The sequence below is a fragment of the Jaculus jaculus genome, chromosome 4 (genome assembly GCF_020740685.1).
Source record: "Jaculus jaculus isolate mJacJac1 chromosome 4, mJacJac1.mat.Y.cur, whole genome shotgun sequence".
Lineage (NCBI taxonomy): Eukaryota > Metazoa > Chordata > Mammalia > Rodentia > Dipodidae > Jaculus > Jaculus jaculus.
Genome location: NC_059105.1, coordinates 35,497,479 through 35,520,868, shown reverse-complemented (window position 1 = coordinate 35,520,868; position 23,390 = coordinate 35,497,479). Strand labels below are relative to the sequence as shown.

At 40.9% G+C, this 23,390-nt stretch overlaps 1 protein-coding gene across 1 annotated transcript in view; it reads left to right on the top strand.

The window, feature by feature from the left end:
• The first annotated feature begins 19,253 nt into the window (after positions 1 to 19,253).
• The window catches only part of Pard3b (par-3 family cell polarity regulator beta), a 1,086,921-nt gene continuing 1,082,784 nt past the window's right edge, over positions 19,254 to 23,390 (top strand). The window contains exon 1 of the mRNA XM_045147062.1: positions 19,254 to 19,373. Within this exon, the coding sequence (XP_045002997.1) occupies positions 19,254 to 19,373 (120 nt within the window). The remainder of the gene's footprint in view (positions 19,374 to 23,390) is intronic.

Genomic DNA, 23,390 nt, shown 5'->3' with positions numbered 1-23,390 from the left:
GCACCGCATTATGGAACATCTTACTACCTCTTCATTGATAGGAGACTTCGCCTCAGCAATAGCCTCCAGCCTCTGCTTCTTGCTCCCGTTCATGTTGGATCCTGAACACTTATTCTTTTTATTTTATTTTATTTTATTTTGTTTTTTTTTGAGGTAGGTTCTTACTCTAGCCCAGGCTGACCTGGAACTCACTATGTAGTCTCAAGGTGGCCTCGAACTCACAGCGATCCTCCTACCTCTGCCTCCCAAGTGCTGGGATCAAAGGCGTGAGCCATCACTCCCGGCTAGAACACTCATTCTTTTTTTCCTTTATTTTTTTGTTCATTTTTATTTATTTATTTGAGAGCAACAGAGAAAGAGGGAGACAGAGAGAGAGAGGGAGAGAATGGGTGCTCCAGGGCCTCCATCCACTGCAAACTAACTCCAGACACGTGCACCGCCTTGTGCATCTGGCTAACATGGGACCTGGGGAATCGAGCCTCGAACCGGGGTCCTTAGCCTTCACAGGCAAGCGCTTAACCGCTAAGCCATCTCTCCGGCCCTTGAACACTCATTCTTAATGAAAGTCACTTTCGGGTCCTGTACTAGACTGTGTCATCTTGCCCCAGTGTTCTGTTTCCCTGGTTAGGCTACATGACTGACACACCTCTGCAAATAGTTCCTGAAAGGCAGGACTTTGGCCTTGTAATGTAAGCTCTGGCACAAAAAGATTTAAGCCATAAAAACCTTACAGAGCATAGTGGACTTTTTTCAAGGACTTCCAGCTTCATGGCATTTGAATGTGGATTTTTCCCAGGGAGTGAGCACCAGAGGAAAGACACAAGTAAAACAAACAAACAAACAAACAACAACAAAAACAAGAAGCCAGATTCAGCCACCATATTTCCCCAAGCTGGAAGCAGTGTTTTCCTTGGACAGAAAGTTACAGGAATTTGCCTTAGGCAAGTTATGTCCATTTTACCTTTCCTCTTTCTTCCCCTTACAGGACAGAACTGCAGCATTGTCCACAGCTGCATTCCAGAGAATCTGTCAGTTAGGCAATCCCAGAGGCCAGCTCTGAGGATGTGTGTCTGCATAGAAAACCTTTTTAGTGTTCCCAAATGAGGAAGTCTTTAGGGATCGACTCTAACCAACTAAATTCACAATGATGGAAATATAAATGAGATGTCAGTTTTCAGAACAATCCTGAAAGATACGTGTTCTTTTACTAATCATCATTGACACAACAAGGATGAATCACTTACCCCAGATCCCACAGGTAGTCAGGGGCAGGAGCCCAGCCCATGTCCCAGGTATTCAGTTCAGGAGCCTGGGATTTAACAGATGCCCCAGGCTTCTAGGCAGTACTTAGACTAGGTGTTCATGACTTGGTGTTGGATCACACGTTTTCTCCCTGAGGCAAACAGATGGAAATGCAACCTACAGTAAAGATTACTTGGTGAATATTAAGTACAAACAAGGAATTCGTGTTTCTTAATGAAGAGTCCTTCAGCTAAGAGTGCTTGAGACAGATTCTTCCCCCACAAGGGAAGTGCCAGCCAGAGATAAGAAGATTCTCTGAGTGAGGGCACCTCACTCTTGTCCCTGTGAGAGATTGAGAGGTGGCGATTTTTTTCCTCCCTTCTACCTCATTCTGCCCCTCAGAATTTTTATTAACCCTTTGATTTCTCTTCTGTGCTAATGTCATTTCATTATCAATTGCACAGTTTAAAATGTGCTAATTGGCAAGCTTTGACCTCAGCCTCTATCATCTCTCCATTGGAACTGTATCTAGAAGGTCATGAGCTAGCCCTTCCTAATGGAATGGTGCATCTGGGGTTGTTTTCACTTACTCTGGACTTACCCTATTGTGTTGATTTGCTTAATTTAACTGAGTTCTGGGTGCCTTATTATAGTTCTTACAAATCTCTGAAATCATACTTATCCTAGTGTGGATTTTTTTTTTTAATTTCTTTGTAATAATGTGGGAAAATTTTCAAGCCAGCCATGGTCAAACATGTCCCCTGGTATTTAGACTACTGCTATGATATTTTATTCCAATACTTTTGTTCAAAGCTTCTTGAAATCAACTGCTTGGAGATTAAAGAAGGTATCCAGTGGCTGTTTGGGAGAGATGAGGTGATATTAAAAAAAAAAAAAAATCTGGATTTCTTGTGTATTGGAGAAAATATGGGCAGAAACATCGTGGTTTGTCTGCATGAGTAATTTTTTCTTTTTAAATGGTTCTTAAGTTAATAAGAACATTGCAAAAACTCTTAGGGAAAGAAATTTAAAACATGATCTGACTCCTTACATCTTTTCTTTGTGTTTGCTACTACCAGTTTGACTTTAGAGGCCAGGCTTAGGAGGCTGATTCTTCAACAAACTATTTCCAAGTATTAATACTTAATTAATTATTAACTATTAATTAATTAACTCTTAATACTTAATTAATTGATACTTGTTCATAGGGCTGGAGAGATGGTTTAGTGGTCAAGGCACTTGACTGTGAAACCTAAGAACTCATGTTCAAATCTCCAGGCCCCTTGTAGCCAAACACACAGTGATACAAGCACACAATGTTGGACATGTGCCACAAGGGGCTGCACACATCTTGAGTTTGCTCGTAGTAGGCTGAGCATGTCCATTTTTTCTTTCTCTCTCTCTGTTTCTCAAAAATAAAAAAATTAAAAATTGCTCATAGGTCTGAGAATATTTATATTCTTTTATGTGACATATATTGAGCCTGTAACTATATCATGATATTTTAAGTATATAATACTTACCATGTAATATTAGAAAAATTACGGCAATGATTAGGAAAAATAGTGGAAATGTCAAATGCAATATGGAAAATAGTCCAATCAAGTCATGATTTAAATTCTAATGATAGCCAAAGATGTTTAGTATTAAAGCTTGATTATCCTGTACCTATCATTGAGAAAAAGTAAAGCATTTCACCCCTGCCCCCACACCCATATAGTCTTAATTGTCCAATAAAAGATTACAGGTTCTACCTGGTTCAACAATGATAAAGGGCTTTATTATCTAGTGAAAGCCATATGTAATGAATGCCAAAGCCACACCAGAGAGGCTTTGTGAAACCTTTGTCCCTCAGGTAAGTCCAAAGGATGAAACCAGAAATAAGAAAAGAGGAAGTGGACAGTGCACACCATTGCACTTGTATGGTTTTCTGGTGAGCATTTCACCTCAGGACTGCTCTTGACTTTTGTAATATTGAGCAGGGTTTGGAAAAGAATAAATTATGAAACAAAAATATAACACCTTGCTTATGCCCCACCCCCTTCACTTGCCACCCTTACCTGCTCTGCTTTCAGCCAGGGAAGTTTATTAGGCTATCAGCCTCTGCTTTCTAATAGGTTTGACCAGTGAAATGCAACTGTAGGAGATCAGATGTGGGCGAATGTAAGGTCCCTTCATGAACTCACAGCAATCCTCCTACTTCTGCTTCCTGAGTGCTGGGATTAAAGGCATGTGCCACAATGCCCAGTGGGTGGGTGATTTCTCAAGTTTTTGTAAACAGCAGGCACTGAAAAAGAAGTACCTGGATGGAGCTGAAAGACTAATTAGATTAATATCTCACTCTTCAGCCAAAGTAATCTGCAATATGTTTTTATTAAAACAATGCGGATCATTACTTTGGAGTAGAATGTACAACTCATACGATTCCTTTGACATAGAATAGGAGATTTTGAAGGCTATCTCTCTCTTCCTTCCCAGGAAGCTGTGAGTTCAGGTAAACTCTTCCAAGCTCACAAGCATGTAACTAATAGAAGATGGCCATTGTATCAAGACCTATGCAAGTCACCTCTACTAAATTATTAGAAGCCCAGTTTCTTTGGCTCCATTTCCTGCTATTGCTTCTTTGGGTTTTTCTTTTCCTTTTTTTAAATTTTAACTATTTTGAGTTTTTTTCAGTCTTATTCAAATATTTATTAATGTTCAATATTCACCCAGTTGCTAGTTGAACTGACATATAAAATTAATCATGTAAAATGACATGTAAATAATCATATGAAATTTAACTATGTTTTTGTCTTTAAGATATTGATTTTTTAAAATTAAGAATATAGTTTGTATGGACACATTATGACACAGTTTTTGGAGTTATTTTTAATAAATATTTTTATCTCTTTATTCATGTTTTTCTTTATCTTGGTTAATTGGTCTTCACCTGTGACCTCATTCCCACACAAAGGACTATCTATGTCTGCAAATTCCTGACAGTACTCTATTACTAGCTTATGTCTAGGGTGGGTCTTTCCAGAGGGTGGTCTATAGATGGAGGTTAATTTATTGGGGAATATACTCAAAATCAGGTATTCAGGTATCCCGTTGACTGCTTTAATTATAATCTGCTTTATTGTCAGTAGACCCCTGGTTCATACTGGCAACGATGTTTATTATCCCTTGGGTGTATGACTTACAGTTCATGCATTTACCTCTTCTGGAACTTATCTTTATTTTTTAGAGTTAGTTGTTTGAGGTTCTTTTTTTGAAAAATATGTTTTTTTTTGACACACACACAAGCAGAGAGAGAGAGAGAATGGGTACACTGGGGCCTTTAGCCACTGTAAACAAACTCCAGATGCATAGACGCATGTGCTACCTTGTGCATCTGGTTTATGTGGGTGCTGGGGAATCGAACCTGGGTCCTTTGGCTTTGTACGCAAGTGCCTTAACCACTAAGCCATCTCTCCAGTCCTGGTTCTTAAGAATGGTAAATGTGCTAGTTTGAATGGATGTCCCCCAATAGATTCAGGAGTTTATTGAAGCTCGTAATGCAGATCTCCAGCTGCCTGGCTGGAGGAGGTCTCACTGTGGGAGGGTCCTGGGATCCAGCCCTAAGGTGTTATTGGGGGTTGGATCTGTTTCCAGCCTAGAAGAATGCAGAGTGCTTGAGTTCTGCATGAATTCCCTTCTGTTTGGTTTTTGCTCTTGCTTTGGTCTTCTCATGTTCACCATTGTGGAACTTCCCATGAATCTATAAGCCAGAAATGGGTCCCTTTCTCCTATGCACTATGCCTGGTTTGGAAGTTCATCTCAGCCACGTGGAGCTGACTATGACAGTAATCACTCAGGGCTGACTGTTACCACAATACCTGCCTTGGTACTTGCAGGTCAGTGGAGAGCTGGGGAAGCTTCAAAGTGCTCTTGACTTTCTTATGAACTATGAGGATCCAAGGTTTTCACTTTTTCAGTTATCTTACAACCAGGCGACAAGTCCTCCAGATGCTAGAAGGAGCCAGCCAGTTTGATTTGTTGAGCTCATCACTGCTGGCTCTAGTAGCTTTTCCTATTGAGTCATCAACTAGCCTATGAGGTAGGCTGTCTTGGTCTAATCGGCAGCTATTTTAGTTCTGCCGGTGCTCCTTTAGGTAAGGGACTTGCAGCTTGACCAAACTCAGTGGAGATCATGACCCAAACCTGCCACTCCACCTCTATGCCACCATTGGTGAATATCAACTACCAAAAGTTGACTGTATATTTGGTAAATCAATTATTCCTTTTGTTTGCTATGAAGGCAGTCCTTTAAAGTTTTATAAGATATGTTGAAGTCTACATAAACTCCTTACCTTTTTCAACTTATTTTCTGGCTGTAATAAAAAGAATTGGAAGATTATTGTAAGAAAGTTGTAACACACCTGCATATTAACAAGACTATACGCTTTTGATGAAAAAAAAAAAGCCAAGTTTTTCTGATAGTATCAAAATAAAAAAATCCACTATGAATGGCTTCCTTGACTAATTTTATACAAGGACCTCTATCATAAACCTATGGATTAGTGTGTAAAGATATAACTATAAAATAAATGAAATAGTATCCAATGGGATGGTAGTTAAACAACTTAACTATTCAATATTAATAGCATTTTTGGATTTGCTACTTATAGTAGTATGCAATCATAGATAAACACAATGATTAATGTAAATTTGATGATTGAGAGTAGGTTTTTTTTATTTCTTAAATGATGATGGGAATTAGTTATTTTAGCAATCAGGAAAAATCTTATAAATATAGAATGACTTTCTCTGGAGAAAAGCATGAGTTTAGCTTAGACTGGTAAAAAAATTCATCTTTTTTTGTAAACACATCAATGAATTAGAGATGTTGAGTGGGCTTTTCCTCAATTAAAATTTAGTGAGACTAAAAATTTTTATAACTTACTATAGAAGACCTCTAGGCAAGGCCTTTTGGGCTAGTCATGCTTGATTCCAAACATGACTGCTTCTTTCTTTACTAACTGGCACTGGTTAGTTCAGGTAGCATGAGAAATTGGTAGAAGTGTAGAGGATCAAAGAAAGAGGATGTTTTCTCTCTTTCTATTTTTCTCTTTCCCTTTTTCCCTCTACTGTCTCTCCTTCCCTCTCTCCACATGTATTTCCCAGCCTTGACTGCAACTCCTCCTCTCTGGAAATCCCCCTTGGCCATGCTCCCAGTTTCTCACAAGTAGACCCCACTGTTCTGAGCTTGTATCAGGTAGCCCCACTTTCTGCTAACTATCTTGTTCTCTCACCCAACTGGCCCTAAACAAAGCAACAGTGTCCTGCTCTGGCTAATCTTCACTTATCTTCCCACATCCTGTTTGACCTGTCAGAACCTTCACCAACAGTGTTATTAATTTCTTATATTCAGTTCCCTCTGTTTGAGACTGGGTGTGTTTTCAGCTTGAGTGGACCCTGAGTCATATGACCCTTCTCTACTTCCCATTCATGGGATCGTGGAATAGTAGGACCGGACAGGGAACAGCCATTAGTCTACTACTTTGGATAGAGAGAGACTGTTTACAAACATACACAAACGTGTCACTTAAATTTAGCCATATGTGCCTTCCTCCAACTTTCATTTGTGTTCTATTCCAACTGACTATCAAATATTATTTTCTGCATATTTCTCCCGTGGTTCAAGTATGTAAGAGGCTTTCTTTTTTGGTATGTCAGATCCAAATTCTTTCATCTGTTTCTCATACTTCTTCCTCAGCAATGTCACCTTCTTATCTTTCTAGCTTATGTCCTATGTCATGTTCCCATGAAGCACCCTGTTCCTGTCACACTATCTGGCTTTCTATTCTTATCATTCACTTTCCTGTTTCTACCATTTTGTCTTCATTAGGGCAGTTACACCCTTTCCTGTCACATCCTTGACATTGATAATACCTTAAGTAGAATAAGACTACTAGCCTTTCATTAACAATTCATTATCATACAAATATATATTATTTCTCTGGATTTACCTTTTTCTTTTAATTTTAGTTTTTCCAAGGTAGGATCTCACTCTAGCCCAGACTGACCTGGAAGTCACTCTGAATCCCTAAGATGGCCTCCTACCTCTGCCTCCCAAGTGCTGGGACTAAAGATGTGCGCCACCAGCCCAAGCTGGTATCCCTTCTCTAAAAATTGGCTTTCCCTTGGAATCTAGACCAAGACCTATTTACTGTCTCTTCATGTGAAACTCTTTCATTGGATAATTGTTTTCTAATAAGGCAGCCTCTGAATATATGAACCCCAAATCTAAATATGTTGTCTTTGGACTCTTGAGCTTGAGGCTGTTTCTTTAACTAAGTTCTTCTACCTGGTTCTTTTATTGGCATTTCCCAGCTGACAGCCCCAATCCCTTCTTTCTAGCCTTCTTTAAAAAAAAAAAAAAAAAAAACAAAAAACTCAATTAGTTGCCTGAATTAGAAACTGAGTGTCGTTATTTGTTTCTCCCCAAAGCTGCCCATTCTTTTTTTGGCATGTGCCACCACGCCCAGCAGACCATTCTTATTCTACTGTGGATTCTAGAAGCTCTCTTCGTCTGGCCCTCCTGTTAGTGTATATTGCCTTATACTTTTAAGAGACGGTGTTACAGACAATGTCTTCAAACTCATTTCCTGCTCCTCTCTCCTGGCTTACTAATGATTCAAGAACCAAACTGGCTTTATTTGGATTCCTAAAAAAAAAAAACAAAAACCAGAAAACAGAAATCTTGGGCTAGTCACATGAATATTTGCTATTTCTTTCCCTTCCCAAAGTGATTCTCTCCCTCTGTCATCTAATCTAAACAGGTTCTCTCTTGCCCCATTGCTCTCTGCCATGGCCTGCTGTCTCTCATACCTTTGATTGTACTTTATCACAACCGGCAAATATTTTGCTCATCTGGCTGGTCACTTATACTCTGTCTTCATCCTAGAGTCTAAGCTTCATAATCATATTAAGCTCAGCTCATTGTAGCAGCTGAATAAGTACTGTTTCAGAAAAGCATGAATGGCAGATGGAAAGAGCTAAGCAGGGGCTTTTGTCTGTCTCACAGGTCCTCTGCATTCCACCAAGCACAAATCTGAGTAAGCTATTGTCCTCTTTAAAATCCTTTCATAGCTTCCCAGTTTTTATAGTAGTCATTTTAACACTCAGCAAGCTTTTTTGAGAATTACAACTGTGGTGAGAATAAAAGTGCAGCCGAATCTCAAGTTGAAATTGAAACTACAGGAATAGACAGAAGGCTGAGCTGTTCATCTGTGCCTTCCTTCTAGCCCAGTGAAGATCTGAACCTGAGCCAATAATGGCCAAGTAGCAGTTGTTTTACACAAGAATGCAGTGAATACACTGGATTATGAGCCAGAGGGCCTGGGATATGAGCTCGAATCTAGTTTTCACTTCAATAATCTGGGTCAGGTGAGTCATCCAGGCCTCAGTTTTTTCATCTGCAAAATGAGATCATACCAAATAGTTCAAGGTCACTTTTAGTAATATATATATACACACACACATACAATTCTCAGGTGCTAGAGAATCATTCCAGGGATTGATTTTCAAGCACCAAATGAAATAATAAATAGACTGTGAAGTGTAGGACAGTTCTTATTATTCATTTTGCTGCCAGCCTGACACCCTCATTACAGAGCTATTTATACTTGAGCTTTAGAAATTGTTGATGATAGCAATGATGAGTAGAATCTAAATATTATTTGGATTATTTCTTTTTTAGAACATGTCTCAAGACCTGTGAAAATAAGTACTTAGAAATGCTGGTGCTGTAATTGGAACAAAGGTAGAGGAAGATAATATATCTTGCCCACTATTTGCTGGTCACATTATATATGTTATACATCATAAAGAGGTTGTTACTCCATTTTGCACAAAGCAGTGACAGTTGCTTATGATCACATAGTTGGTTAGTGTCAAAACTTTTCAATGACACCTATCTCTAGACTCTAGTTATGCCTACAGTCCATTTGTACATTGAAGTATTCATCACCAAATCTCAGCTCTCTCTTCCTCCTGTCAATGCCATGAATACCACCTGACTCCTTCATGGAAAGACACAGGAATGAACAGTAGACAGGGGCCTTACAGACAATCAGTAGAATGGACATGAACATTTTCATGGCATCCTCACCTTAGTTTAGGTACTGTCCTTGAATACTGGGCTTGTTGTGAGAGATCCTTGACCTTTGTGACTGGGCCTTTTTTTTTTTTTGTATTTTAATTATTCATTTATTTGAAGGAGAGAGAGAGAGAGAGAGAGGGAGAGAATGGACATACCAAGTCCTCCAGCCATTTCTAATGAACTCAGACACATGCACCACCTTGTGCATCTGGCTTACATGGGACATGGGTACTGGGGAATTGTACCTGGGTCTTTAAGATTCATAGGGAAGTGCTTTAACTACTAAGCTAACTCTCCAGCCCTCCCTTTTGGCCGCTTTTCTAACAGCTTCTTTTGGAAGCCTAGTGATGAGAGGTCCAGGTGCTATGTTGTGTGAGGTCCATTTCTCGGTCAGCACTCATACCCCCCAGGACGCCCCACAAGAGGACTCATCATGAAGAAAGACATCTAGTAACAATAGTTTCTTTGCTTTGGTTGGTTTGTTTATTTTCATTTAAAACAAAGCTCATTTGATGATGCAGATACTTTTAAAGAAAACATATTAAAGGAAGATATTAATACCCATAAGGTGGAACAGAGCATAAAGGTGGGTTGCTATGCTGTAATATTTGTGAAGGTGTCTCAATGTACTTAGAGAACAGGCATAATAATGGACATTCCAGAAAGATAGTAGTTCATAGTACCTCCCCCAGAGTATAGAACACATCTATTTGTACTTTCAGGAAAGTCACAGAATCAATTCACAGAGAGACAGTCAACACACCAATATAAAACTGTGATGAAATAGAAAACCTGAATAGGCCAATAATAAAAAGTCTCCTATCAGGGCTGTGGACATGGCACAGCTGGTACAGTGCTTGCTTCATATGCATACAGACCTGCATTTGGATCCCTACCACACATCAAAGTTGGGCGTGGTGGCACGTGCCTGTTATCTCTGCACTGGGGAGGTAGATACAGAAGGAATCCTGGGGTTTGTTAGCTAGTATAGTTGATTTGGTGAGTTCCAAGTTCAATGAGCGACCATGTAACACACATACTTGTGTATAAAGAATACCAGAAGGCTTCACTGCTGACAAACATTTATGGAAGAATTTATAAGAATTTACTCAAATTATTCTAAATAATGGAAGAGGGTAGAATTTTTCATTCTGTAAAGCTAGTATTATTCAGACACTTAAATCCAAACATGAACATAACAAAATAGGTCATTATTCCTGATAAAGATAGATGTGGTAACCCTCAATGATATATCTTCTAAACCAAAATCTAATAGCACTTTAATATTATTCATTGTAGGCAGGCAAGGCTCATTTCAGTGATGCAAGGATGGTTTAACATATGCAAATTAATAAACACAATAAAATAGCAACAGGAAGACAAAAGAGACCATTTCAACAGATATAGAGAAAGCATTTCATATAATTTGACATTCCTTTATGATGAAACTAGACAAATTAGATAAGGAGAGACTATAGTTCAACATTATAAAGGCCACATGCAGCAAGTCCACAGTTTTATCATACTGAGCAGGAAAAGGTTGAAAACCTTTTAAGATCTGGAACTAAACAAAGATGGTCACTTTCACCAATTACAGTCGGCATAATACTAGAGGTCCTAACTAGAGCCATGGGTAATAGAAAGAAATAAAAGGTATTTGAGTGGCAATGGATAAGTCATATTGTCAGAATTTAAAGGCATGGGGTATTAATATTAAACCCAAGACTCCACCAAAAAGCTATTAGAAATTGTAAATAAATTCAAAAGTATCTCAGGATACAAAATCAACATACAAACATCAGTAGCACTTTTATAAGCCAATAGTAGATTATTTGACAAAGAAATACAATTTATACAAATTTATTCAAAGAGGTGAAGGATCTTCACAAAGAAAGCTATAGAATATTGATGAATAAGATTGAAGAGAACATGTGTATACAAATGCAAATACACCCTATGTTTTTGGATTGAAAAAATATTGTTAAATATATATACTACCCAAAGTTATCTTCAAATTCAATGGATTTCTATCAAAATTGCAATGTTGTTCTGCAAAGATCTAGGAAAGCATGCTTAAAGTCATCTTGGAATACTAAAAAGCAACCTTGAGCAAAAAGAACAAGACAGGACATGTTACATCACAACTTTTAAATATGCTACAAAGGTCTATTCATCAAAACAGCATGGCAATGACATAAAAATGGAAACAGAAAAGTGGAATAAAACAAAGAAATCTAGAAACAGCATACACACACTCTCAAATGATTTTTGACAAATTTACTAAGAACAGGCATTAGGAAAGGGCATTGTCCTCAATATAGGGGCAAGAAACATTGGATATACATATGCAGAATGATAAAACTGGACCTCTACTCTTACATATGCAAAATTCAGCTAAAATGGGTAGAAACTGGGCTTTATAAGTATAAAATGAATAAGAGAAAACATTGCTTCAAGACATTGGAATGGGCAATGATTTTGATTTATTAAGACCCCATAGAACATGCAGCAAAAGCAAAAATAGACAAGAGAGATTACATCACATTTGAAAGGTTCTGTATCACGAAGGAAACAACAGAGTGAAGATACAACCTATTACATGGCAGAAAGTACAATTTCTCTCAAGGGGTTAATATACATGATTTATAAGGAACTAAAAATAAATATCCTCAGTGGCAAAAACAAACAAAAACTCATAAAGATGTATTACAGACTTCAGTAGATATTGTTAAAAAATATTTTATTTTATTTACCTATGAGGGAGAGAGAGAGAGGCAGATATATATAGAGACAATAGATGTGCAAGGGCCTCTAACTACTGCAAACAAATTCCAGACACATGGGCTACCTTGTTCTTCTGGTTTATGCAGGAACTGGGGAATTGATCCTGCCTCTGTAGGCCTTGTAGGCAAACACCTTAACTGTTAAGCCATCTCTTCAGCCCTTAAGTAGGTCTTTCTTAGGAGAAGGCATGCAAAATATCAAGTATATGAAAAAATGCTCAACATCACTTAATTTTCAGGTAAATGCAAATTACAACACAAAGAGATGCCATTGTACTCCAGTGAAAATTGTTACTATCCAAAACACAGACGAGATCATGTGCTAGTGAGTAGGTGGGGGAAGGGAACCCTTTCACACCATGAGAGAAAATGCAAATAAGTGCACCCATTACAGAAAACAATAAGAAAGTTCCTCAAAAATTAAAAAAAAAGAATGATCATATGATTCAACCATTTCCCTACTCACTAAGAAAATGAAGTCAATATAGTGAAGAGACATCTGAATTTCCATGTACATTGCAGTATTATTCACAGTAGTCAAGAAATGGAATTAAGCCATAAACTGATGAGTATGTAGTACAATTTGTATTGTTATGTGGAATACTAGTGAGCCGTAAAATCTTGAAATCCTATGTTGTATGACAACATAAGTAGACCTTAAGTGAAATAAGCTAGGCACAGAAAGACAAGGACCACATGATTTTACTTATATTTGGAATCTAAAAATAATTAATCACATATAAGTTTAGAATTAAATAATGGTTACCAAAGGCTTAAGGAGAGTAGAAGTAGGGAAGAATGATAGGTTTGTCCAGGGGTACTTCATTACATTCAGACAGGAAAACTAAGTCCTGGTGTTATATACATAGCATAGTAACTATAGGAAGCAATCTTGTACTGCATGCCAAAACTAGAACAAAAGATGTTAAATACTCCTACCACAAAGAAATAATAAATGTTTGAGGAGAGAGATATGCTTACCTTGTGTATTGGTTTGAATTAGGTGTGCCCCGTAAACACATTTGTTCTGAATGCTTGATTCCCCGGCTGATGGTAATTTGGAAGGTGGAGCTTTACAGGGGGAGATATGTTCCTGGGGGTGGACCTAGATGGTTTATTAGCCCTACCTTGCTAGCATTAGTTGGCTCACTGTCCTGCTGCTGTTTCTACTTGTCTTTGCCCAGAAGGTGATGTCCAGCCTCTGCTCATGCCATCCTTTTCCCTGCCATCATGGAGCTTCCTCTGGAGTCTATAAGCCTAAATGAAGTCTTTCTGTCCACTGGTTGCTTTTGTCCAGGTGCTTTGTGACAGCAACAAGAAGGTAACTGCAACAGCAAAACTGGTACCTAGAGGTGAGTGTTGCTACCAGAAACCTAACTGTGGCTTTTGGCCTTTTGGAACTGATTTGTTGGAGGAATGTGGAAGGATTTGAAACCTTGGTCTAAAAGACCCCTTGCAGTGCTCTAAGCAGAGTTTAGTGGTCTATTCTGGTAGTAGTTGAAAGACCTAAATGTAGAAAGAACTGTGAAATGTGAGGTTTGGCTTATGAGGAGAAAAGGGCTTGGTCTGGAGTGGGCTAGAAGTTTGTGTCAGAGGCTTACTGCATTTCCCTATGTCCTGAAAAATGGTGTAGGGTTGCATTATACAGAAATGGACTGATGTGAATAGATGGATATAGCACAGAAAAAAAAAAAATCAGGCTGGAGACATTGCCCATTCAGCAGCAATTGTTTGAGAGATTATCTTAGTTCAGGCCAGCTGATCTGTATTGGGACATCAGGAAGAATGCTGACTCCTTTGAAAGTAAGTGGTCTGAATGCTGAAGGAATGAATGTCTTGGTCTTCAAAGTAGGCTTAATCCATCAACCCTCTATTAACAAATTTGGTAGCCCAACTGGTACTATGGAGTATAACAAATGCAGGAAATTGATGGTCATTAGATCTGTATTAGATTGTTTTGATTTTTTGGAAATGGCCATGGGTAATGTGGGGCAGGGTTGTTAGAAGTCTCTGTGTGGAGGACTGGTGGAGCCATGACGATGAACTGGTGGGTTGCAGTAGAGATCCTAGGACTTTTTGAAAATCCAGGAATGTGAGAGGGCCATCAAAGAGACCTTCCACCACCTTGTGATAGGCTGTTCCCCAGACTGTGAGCAACTCATCTGAAGGGGTGGAAATGGGATTCCACAGACTTTGATACTGGTTTGAGATGTTGGACTTGGAGCTACAGCATGTGATGTTGGCCTTGTTTATTGTAGATGTTGTATTGGGTCAATCTTTCCTTGCTATGTTCAATGCCATCTTCAGCCGTGTGAATGTTTATTCTGTGCTATTATGCCCTTCAGGTTTTATAGGCTAATAGTTATGAGACCTTAGATTATGGGAAACCTTGAACAGTGAGGGGTTTGATAAAAACTATGGGGATTTTTATAGTTAGACTGAATACATTGCATTTAAAGTCACAGATGGTCATGTTTGTGGGGACTAGGTGCAGAATGTGGTGGTTTGAAGTAGATTCATGTGTTATGAAGGCTTGGTTCCCAGCTGATGGCAATTTGGAAAGTGGTGCTTTACTGGAAGAGGTGGGTTACTGGAGGTGGACCTTTAATTTATTAGCCCTAGCATGCCGGCGTTGAGTTTGGCACACTCTTGCTGCTGTTGTCTACCTGATGTTTGTCAGGAAGTGATGCCCAGCCTCTGCTCATGCCATCCTTTCCCCTGCCATCACGGAGCTTCCCCTCTAGGCTGTAAACCAGGATAAATCCTTTCCTTCCACAGCTGCTTTTGGTCTGGTGCTTTGTGCCAGCAATGAGATGGTAACTGCAACATGCTGATTTTGGACATGCACAATGTATGCTCCTATTAAAGCTCTACCTGGCATCCATGAGTAGTTCTTATGTGTACCTTCCTTTCCTTCCTTCCTTCCTTCCTTCCTTCCTTCCTTCCTTCCTTCCTTCCTTCCTTCCTTCCTTTTCTTTCCTTTCTTTCCTTCTCTCTTTCTTTCTTTCTTTCTTTCTTTCTTTCTTTCTTTCTTTCTTTCTTTCTTTCTTTCTTTCTTTCTTTTAAAGGAATTCATTAGTGTAACAATAGGAGAAAAGAGACAAACACTATACAAATGAATGCTACCAGGTCACAGAAAAACCCTTCTTTGTACTAATCCATTCTTGCTAAGCTGAGCAGTAACTCAAGCCCTCTATTTTTAAATATAAAAGGATAACATGAAAAAAAAAATACAAACTTTTCTCTCTTTTATGAAATTCTCTGGTACCCACTTTCAGAATAAAAGCTAAGTATATTACCTCATTATTTATGTTATACTATAACCAATCTATACTAATTTTCATGTAGTATGCCAATTCTTCCAAAGAGTCTCAGAAATAAGATTAACTCTAATTGAGTAAATTTTTAGTGATAAATAGTGTCTGTTAGAAATAATTCCCTGAAAGCTGAAAGTATTTTCTGTCTTCATCATACAACCCATCAGAATTGATTACTGGTCACCTACAGATTAGCAATCATCATTCTTTCATCAATATACACCTGATTGTGCCTGACATTTCAGCTATATTTTTCCACAAGGCAGGACAATTTAATAAAATTGGTCAGCATATTTTTTGCCTGCTAAACTGTTGGATAACAAATGGGAAAATATCACATCACAGGCAGTGCTAATGCATCCAGCAGGCAAAACAAGAAAATAGAACTCAGGCCGAGAGTTCTCCAGCATTTCTCAATCAAAGCACATTTCTTATTGTCTTCTGCCCAGATGTCCCATGGGGTATGAAATATTGATTTAGGAATTTTTCTGGGCATGAATGACTGTGTTGCAACTGAGTTCTTTTATATCACTGCTTAAAATATGGTAAATTCTTTTTCTGTGTGCTGTGATGAAGCTGAATGACCTATGAAACCTGGCTAGTTGATAAACATAAAATATAAACATTAATTCTTTGTGATTACTAAGTTGGGGCTGTGAAAGTTCACTAGCTGTGTGGGACAGCTCAGCCATTGTTCACATCAGTGCCCAGCCTCATGGCTTCCATTATCTTACCCAGCATGGCTCCTGCTGCATCCTGAAGCCCCTGACTCCAGACTTCTTTGAGAGAGATGAGGAGAGCCTGGGTATTCATGGGTCACCTGAGAATTCTCTAAGGCAGCATATTGGGTGGGGGAATCTAGGTAACAGAGGAGGGCTTCAACTGAGCTGTAAAGACATGGTGCAGAAAGGAAGAGAAGCTACTCATGGTTTAAGCCAAACTTGAGGCTGAGGGCTGGAGAGATGGCTCAGCAGTTAAGGCTCCTGCTTGCAAAGCCCAATGCTCTGGGTTCAGTTCCCCAGTACCCTTTCAAAATCACATGCACAAAGTCATGCATACATCTGGAGTTTGTATGCAGTGGCTAGAGGCCTGTGCTCTCTCCTTGCAAATAAAATAAGCAAATAAATAAATAAATAAATATTAAAAAATAAAAGATGAGGCTGGACAACTGTGAAGGATGTCACCATGGTGATGTTTCAGTTGCTGGGAGTCTTTGCTCTGCTCCATTCTGCATGTCCATGCTCAACACTTAGGTGGGAATCACACATTTATGAGCCACATTGGTATTTGCTTCACCTATTTGTATAACGTGTTTTGTGGATTATAGGAGAGTAGCTCCAGGAAGACTCCACAGTCAGCCTGCCTGGGTTCTCAAACAGGCTCTGTTACATTCTAAGAAAGAGATCTTAAGCCAATTCCTTTTCCTCCCCTGACCTCATACCTGTGAGGGCCTGTTTATGCATGGAGACCATAGTAGCAATATAGCTGATGGATGGAGAAAGATGGTGCCTGAAGATAACCTTTTGTGATCCTTTTTTCAATCTTCTCAATGGAGTATTCTTTGGGTCTTGATTTTATGAGGAAGCTGATCACTCTTTGATTCCTTAAATCAATTTTATTGGATTTTCAGCCAAAACATACTGTCCAATGTATATTTTCTTCAAACTGTCATGGTTTCCATGATCCTCCTTGTGTCCTTTGACCTATTATATAAATCACTGTACAGGGAAGACAAGCGTTATGTGTTTATTAAATGTCTCATGAGCTAGTTAGATTGAAACTCAACCCATTAAGATGCTATTCATTATCATACTACTCTAGGCAATTCAAATTTAGCTGTAAGAAATCCTTCTGTAGAGGAAAGAAGTGTAGGGGCTGGAGCGATGGCTCAGCCATTAAAGGCACTTGCCTGCTAAGCCTGATGGCCCTGCTTCCATTTCCCAGTACCCATGTGGACCAGATGCACGAAATGGCATAGGCATCTGGAATTCATTTGCAGTGGCAGGAGACCCTGGTACACCTATTCTCTGCCCCCCCCCCCTGCTTGCAAGTAAATAAATAAATATATATTTAAAAGACAAGAAATGCAGTGTAGCCCCGAGTATCTGAATTACTGGGAAAACAGCCAGAAAAGGACACCAGAGACTCAGTAGGAAGATCTGCGTTCTTTTCAACATAGCCAACTGCACGGTGTACTCAGCCCTGGAGCACCATCTATTTTTGTTTTGCTTCTGAATCTTACAGTGCTGGGGATTAAACTTAGGGTCCTGCTAGGGAAGCTCTGTACCTCACAGCCACATCCCCAGCCCTGGCACCACCGTTCTGTACATAAAACAGGTGGGGAAAGTAGTGTGTTTTCTCCAACTCAAAGGGAGCTCATTTAGTAAGAACCCAGAAGGCTGCTCATTCTATCTGTGGCCTTCCCCACACCAGAGTTCAACTAGAGATGGCTATGCACCTTCCAAATTATGGACCCACAGGTGCAACTTTTTTCATTTCTTCAACATAAATTTTATTTTATTTATTTAAGAGAGAGAGAGAGAAAGAGAGAGAGAGAGAGAGAGAGAGAGAGAGAGAGAATGAGCATGCCAGGGCCTTCAGCTGCTGCAAAGGAATTCCAGAAGCATGAGCCACTTTGTGCATTGGCTTATGTGGGTATAGGGGAATCAAACCTACCTCCTTAGGCTTTTGTAAGCATAGGCAAGTTCCTTAACCATTAAGCCATTTCTCCAGCCCCTCTTTCATTCTATCCTCCCACCCCAGTCAAACACAAAATGAGAATCGCCTTTGAAAGGGAAACATGTGAAAACACACACACACACACACACACACACACACACACACACACGATCATGATGTTTGCATTTGGGGTGTACTCCTCGATCCTTTAATAAAAAAGAATGGTACTAACGACACAATGTCCCCAAAGTTTCTTTCAACTCAGCTCCAGAGTTAGATGTGACACTAGACAAATTCCTGTGTGTGTGTGTTTGTGGGGGTCCTTACTTCAGACCCCCCCGTGCTCCGTGGGGGTCCTCTGGAGGGCGTGGCTAGCAGCAGCACCTGCTCCCCAGGCTTTCTTTGACTCTTGCTCCAACCACTTTCCTATCTGCTATACCAAGTGTGCTTGGTGAGATCTGGTTTCAATCCCCCTGTGGTAGCTCTCAGGTCCCGTTACAATTCCCCAGAGCTCCGGGCGTACGTGCGAGGAAGGCGGAGAGCCGAGTGCGGGCCCTGGGCCCCCGGGGGCACTACGTCCCTGCAGGCTCGGGTCAGGTCGTGGCCCCCTCCCTCGCCCCCGACGAGCGCAGCAGCAGCGGGCGCCGCGGTCCCTTTAAGAGCCGGGCCCGGGCGGGCCCCGGGGCCGCGGGAGCCCAGAGCGCCGCGCGCACCGGACGAGTTGGAGGCGCCGCGAAACTTTCCTCCCAACTCCGGCCCCAGCGCGCCGCCCACTCCAGCCCGGGGCCTGGGGCCGGCCTTGCCACGGTCTCCGAGGCCCCGGTGCGAGCCAGGCCGGGGCCTGCACTTTCCCCTCCGCGGGGCCGTGGAGCCTCCGTGCCCCCGCCCCCGGGGCACCGCCACCTGGGAGGCCGCCCGGGCCGCTCCCGCTCTCGGCCTCTCCGGGTCCCCCGAGGTGGTGCTGGGGGGGGGGGGACTCCACCCGGCCAGCCGTCGCCCGGGGTCCCTGCCCGCTCCCTGGAGGGGTCGCTGCCTCCGCGGGCCCAACAGACACCTGTTCCGAGGGCTCGCGGGGCTGGGGGGGGGGGCGGCGGGGTGGGCACGATGAAAGTGACCGTGTGCTTCGGCAGGACGGGCATCGTGGTGCCCTGCAAGGACGGCCAGCTGCGCGTCCGCGAGCTCACCCAGCAGGCGCTGCAGCGTTACCTGAAGACCCGGGGCCAGGTGAGCGGCGAGGGTGGGCGCGGAGGCAGGAGCATGCCCGGTGGCCGAGGGGATGTGCGCGCGCCCGCGGCCGTGCACCTGCCGGAGACCCGGTGGTGGTGGTGGTGGTGGTGGTGGTGGTGGCGGCAGATGCTCAGCCGGGCCACTGTTGTTGACCGTGGCTTGTGTGGGTGGCTCCGGTTAAGCGAGCCAGGTGTCTGGGCGTTTGTGGGCCTGGCCACGCACTCCAAAGGGTGGTGGTGAGTGGAATGGCAACCCCAGGACCCACTTTGTGAATCGTCACCCATGGGCAATCTGGGGGCGCACAACCATGCCCACTCACCCAGTCTGCTCTGTAACAGTCCCCCCTCCCCATCACACACCTCCCCTGGTGAGTCGGGTACCAGTGAAGTTTGAGAAGCACCGCTCAGCTGGGACATTATCACCTGTGCTGCTCGCTGGCTGGCCGTAGTGGGATCTCTTAAGTCCCCTTAAGTCCCGCCCCCAGGAGGCTCCTTGGAGTTACAGAGCTGATTGGCACCAGGAACACCCATTCAGAAGTTACAGCTGCTGGAGCCTTTGGAGTTTTCAGAGAGAGAAGGAGGGAGAGAGAGATATCTTCTCCAGGCGAGTTGGACTCCAGCTCAGGTGGAAAGATGCTGTTTTGCTGACTCCAGCCATTTCACCCGCTCACATTTGGGTGTTTTAATGTCACACAGCAAACGCTGTGGGTGAGGATTGAGTCTGGTCCTAGGTGACTGTTGAAATAAGATGACCCCTAACTCGGTCTTTGAAGTCAGCAACAAATGAAAATGAAGTGACTAAACATTAACAAATGTGTAGGAGAAGTCCAGGAAGTCAACTGGACCCTTGCAACTCTTGTCAGGTGTCTGGATAACTTACGGGGCCCCTCTCCCTCCCTCAGTGGAATGCTTAATTGCTGACTCTGAAAAGCGTCCTTAAATGTTTTGAATTCTTGCGTGGACCATCTTGTATGCTCCAGGTCCTCAAACAGAGCATGTCACAAACACTTGTTTGGGGCTAGTGGTTCCCTTAATATTTGTCCTTACGCTACCTAATGTATAAATACTGAGTTGGCCAGTCTAGAGCTATCATCCCTTTAATTTCTTTTGTCATCATATCCAAAATACAAATGCTATTTTTTTTCCTTCAAAGTATATAGTTCAGAGTTTCAAGAAATAACCTGTAACTTCAATTCTTCCATTCAGAATTACTGTACAGAAGAAAACGACTCTGGGGAAATACATACATGCATATGTTACTTTGAACAGTAAAGGATTGGAAGATAGTATGGAGAAGATAAAATATATATAATATATTTCCTAGAATTCCTGAAGCAGTACTGTTCACTATAAAATTGAGATAGAGGAAGAGAAAATAAATGAAAGTAGCCTATAAAGTAATATGACAATCCACCCCAAGGTGGATTTGTTTTTGTCATTGTTGCAATAATATGTTTTGTTTACATCAAGTGACTCCAATAAGAAGGGAGATTTAACCAAAAAAACCATTAATCTCTGAAATCATGTTAACTTCTGAAAGTGAGGTACGGTTAATAGTAACAATGTAATTCCTACAGATTGCTGAAGTGGGTCTTACTGAAGGATGTTTTACTAAGATAATACACTCACCTTTTCATTCATTATAGGTAATAATCCCTGCTTTCAAGTCTTTTACATTAGAAATTTAGTAAGAGGCTGTGCTCTGCAAGGGTAGAGGTAAATGAACTGCAAGTTTGTAAACAACAGAGAACTAACCAATGATCTTTAATGTATTGCAGTTTGACCTTAAAAGATGTTAACCCAACAATGTCTGACAGCTGTTTCACAACTCATAACCCACAACTCCATGGTGAATAGCAGTAGTCTCACTAAGGGGAACCCTCAGTGGAGTGGGGGCAGGGAGGATGGAAATGATGGTACCAACACTTGATCTATCCATACAGTTTTCAACTTAATTTTTTTAAAAAAAGGTATTAACATGTTATTATTCTGAATTGGAGCATACCTTAAATCACAGAACCTATAATGCAATTACATTGGTCAGTTTACTCTTAATGCCAGATATTGGATTTTTTTTTCCTGTGTCTCATTTATATGTTAGTGAATGTGACATTTAAAGGTCACCTATGGCTTATAAAACCTCCCTCTCATTTTTGGATTTTAAAATTTCTAATTAAGTCAAAAGTGATGTTTTCTCCTTCCCTAAATATTCCTTTCTCCTGGGGTCATTTAAAAAATATTATAACCATAATGTGTAATAATTACTATGTCTATTGTTAAGAAATTCCATGTTTTTATCCTTTGAATTACAACCATAATGAAAATCATGAATGTCAAAATATAATTTTCAAATATAATCTGAAAAACAAGTGGTAATAAATTCACATTTTACAAGTCAAGAGACTAAAAAGGATTGTTTCCCTGGATACCAAGATGAAGCCCTGCACCCAATAGCAACAACAATGATATGTATTCTGCTCACTTTGTGCAGGAACCCTGGTAGAGGCTTTCCCTGTTTCATGACTTGGCCCCACAACATCATCACAGTGCAGATCTCCTCATTTTATAGAGTGGGAAATGAGGTTTAATGATAGTCAAATTGGACTTGAACCCGGGAGCTATGTTTCTAGGCCCTAGCTCTCAGCCAGCAAATTACACTGTTATTATTTACTCATCTTTTTACAGTTTGTTTTCAAAAGACAATTTCCTTACTACTATGTCAACATCATGTTTTTTTTTGTTTGCTTGTTTGTTTTTTTCCTGTGTTGGGATGGAACCCAGGGCATCATGCATACTAGACAAGTGCTTTATAACTGAACTATACCTTTATCTTGCAATATTACTATTGGGTTTGCACAAATTCCTCTGGAGTGTATCTTTTGTGATGCAGGTGTGATACATGCTATAGGAAGAAGTTTTGATTTCTGAGGCAAATATTGCAGAGGCTTAAAACCATCTCTGAAAAATATTCCTCGGGCTAATCATAAATTAAAAATGGACAAGATCTCTTAGACATCAGAGAGGAGAGTGCTGTAATGAAACAGACCAAAACACTCAATGGGTCATTGGTATAAATGGTCTCTTTCTCTTGGGGTCTTGAATAATCTAGATGGGAGAAAGATTTCAAAGGTTCCTCAGGGCTACAGGGTGAGCTCAGCCCAAGGAGGCCCGTCTGGATTTGATGCACAGCATCAGAGAAGGAACTGCCACTTGCTGAGCATAAACAAAGAAAGCTGGCATTTGTGGTATGTTGGAACCAGCTGAATCAACATTAGCTAAGGCCAGAAGGAGGTGAGATGCTGAAGATATATGGGAGCTTTGGGGAAAGCTTCAATTCTGCTATAAAGTCTGGGAGATTGAGGCTTATGTTGCCGTTTGATGAATTCCACTGGGAAGGCTAGTTGACTGAGGGGCAAGAATTATGGGGTGGCTTATCTCTGGGCCCTGGTCCTTTATCAGTGTCCTGGCTCTAAATCCAATTTTGTGAAGTACTAAGTGGAGGCGATTGTCTCCCTAAGTCGTCAAGGTGAGGATCACTGAGTAATTAGTTAAATTTATCATCAAAATTAAGTGTCACAGGTGGATGGATAATTGAACCATAACCTGCAGGGACTCTCAACCCTGGCTGTGTTTTTCCTCTGGTTTTAACATTTTAGCATTTCAAACCATCCAAGTGCTTGAGTCCCTTTTGCCAAGGTTTTCATCAAGTGAGCACGGAATGGGCCTTCAGCACAGGTATTTTAAAGAGCACTCTAGGTGATTATAATGCTCAGAGTTTTCAACTTACCTACCACTGATCTCTCAGTACTGTTGAAATTACTTGATTTTTAAATTCTTTGGATGTCAGATACTGCCACAGACATCTATAGATCAATCTTTTTTTTTTTTAAAAAATTAAGCCACTATCCTGTTTTTACCTTGAATAAATTCTTCTCATAAAGAGCTCAAAAAGTTATCAAATTGATTATAAGTATATATGCATACAATGGAATTGAAGCAAATGGGGGGCAGAGAC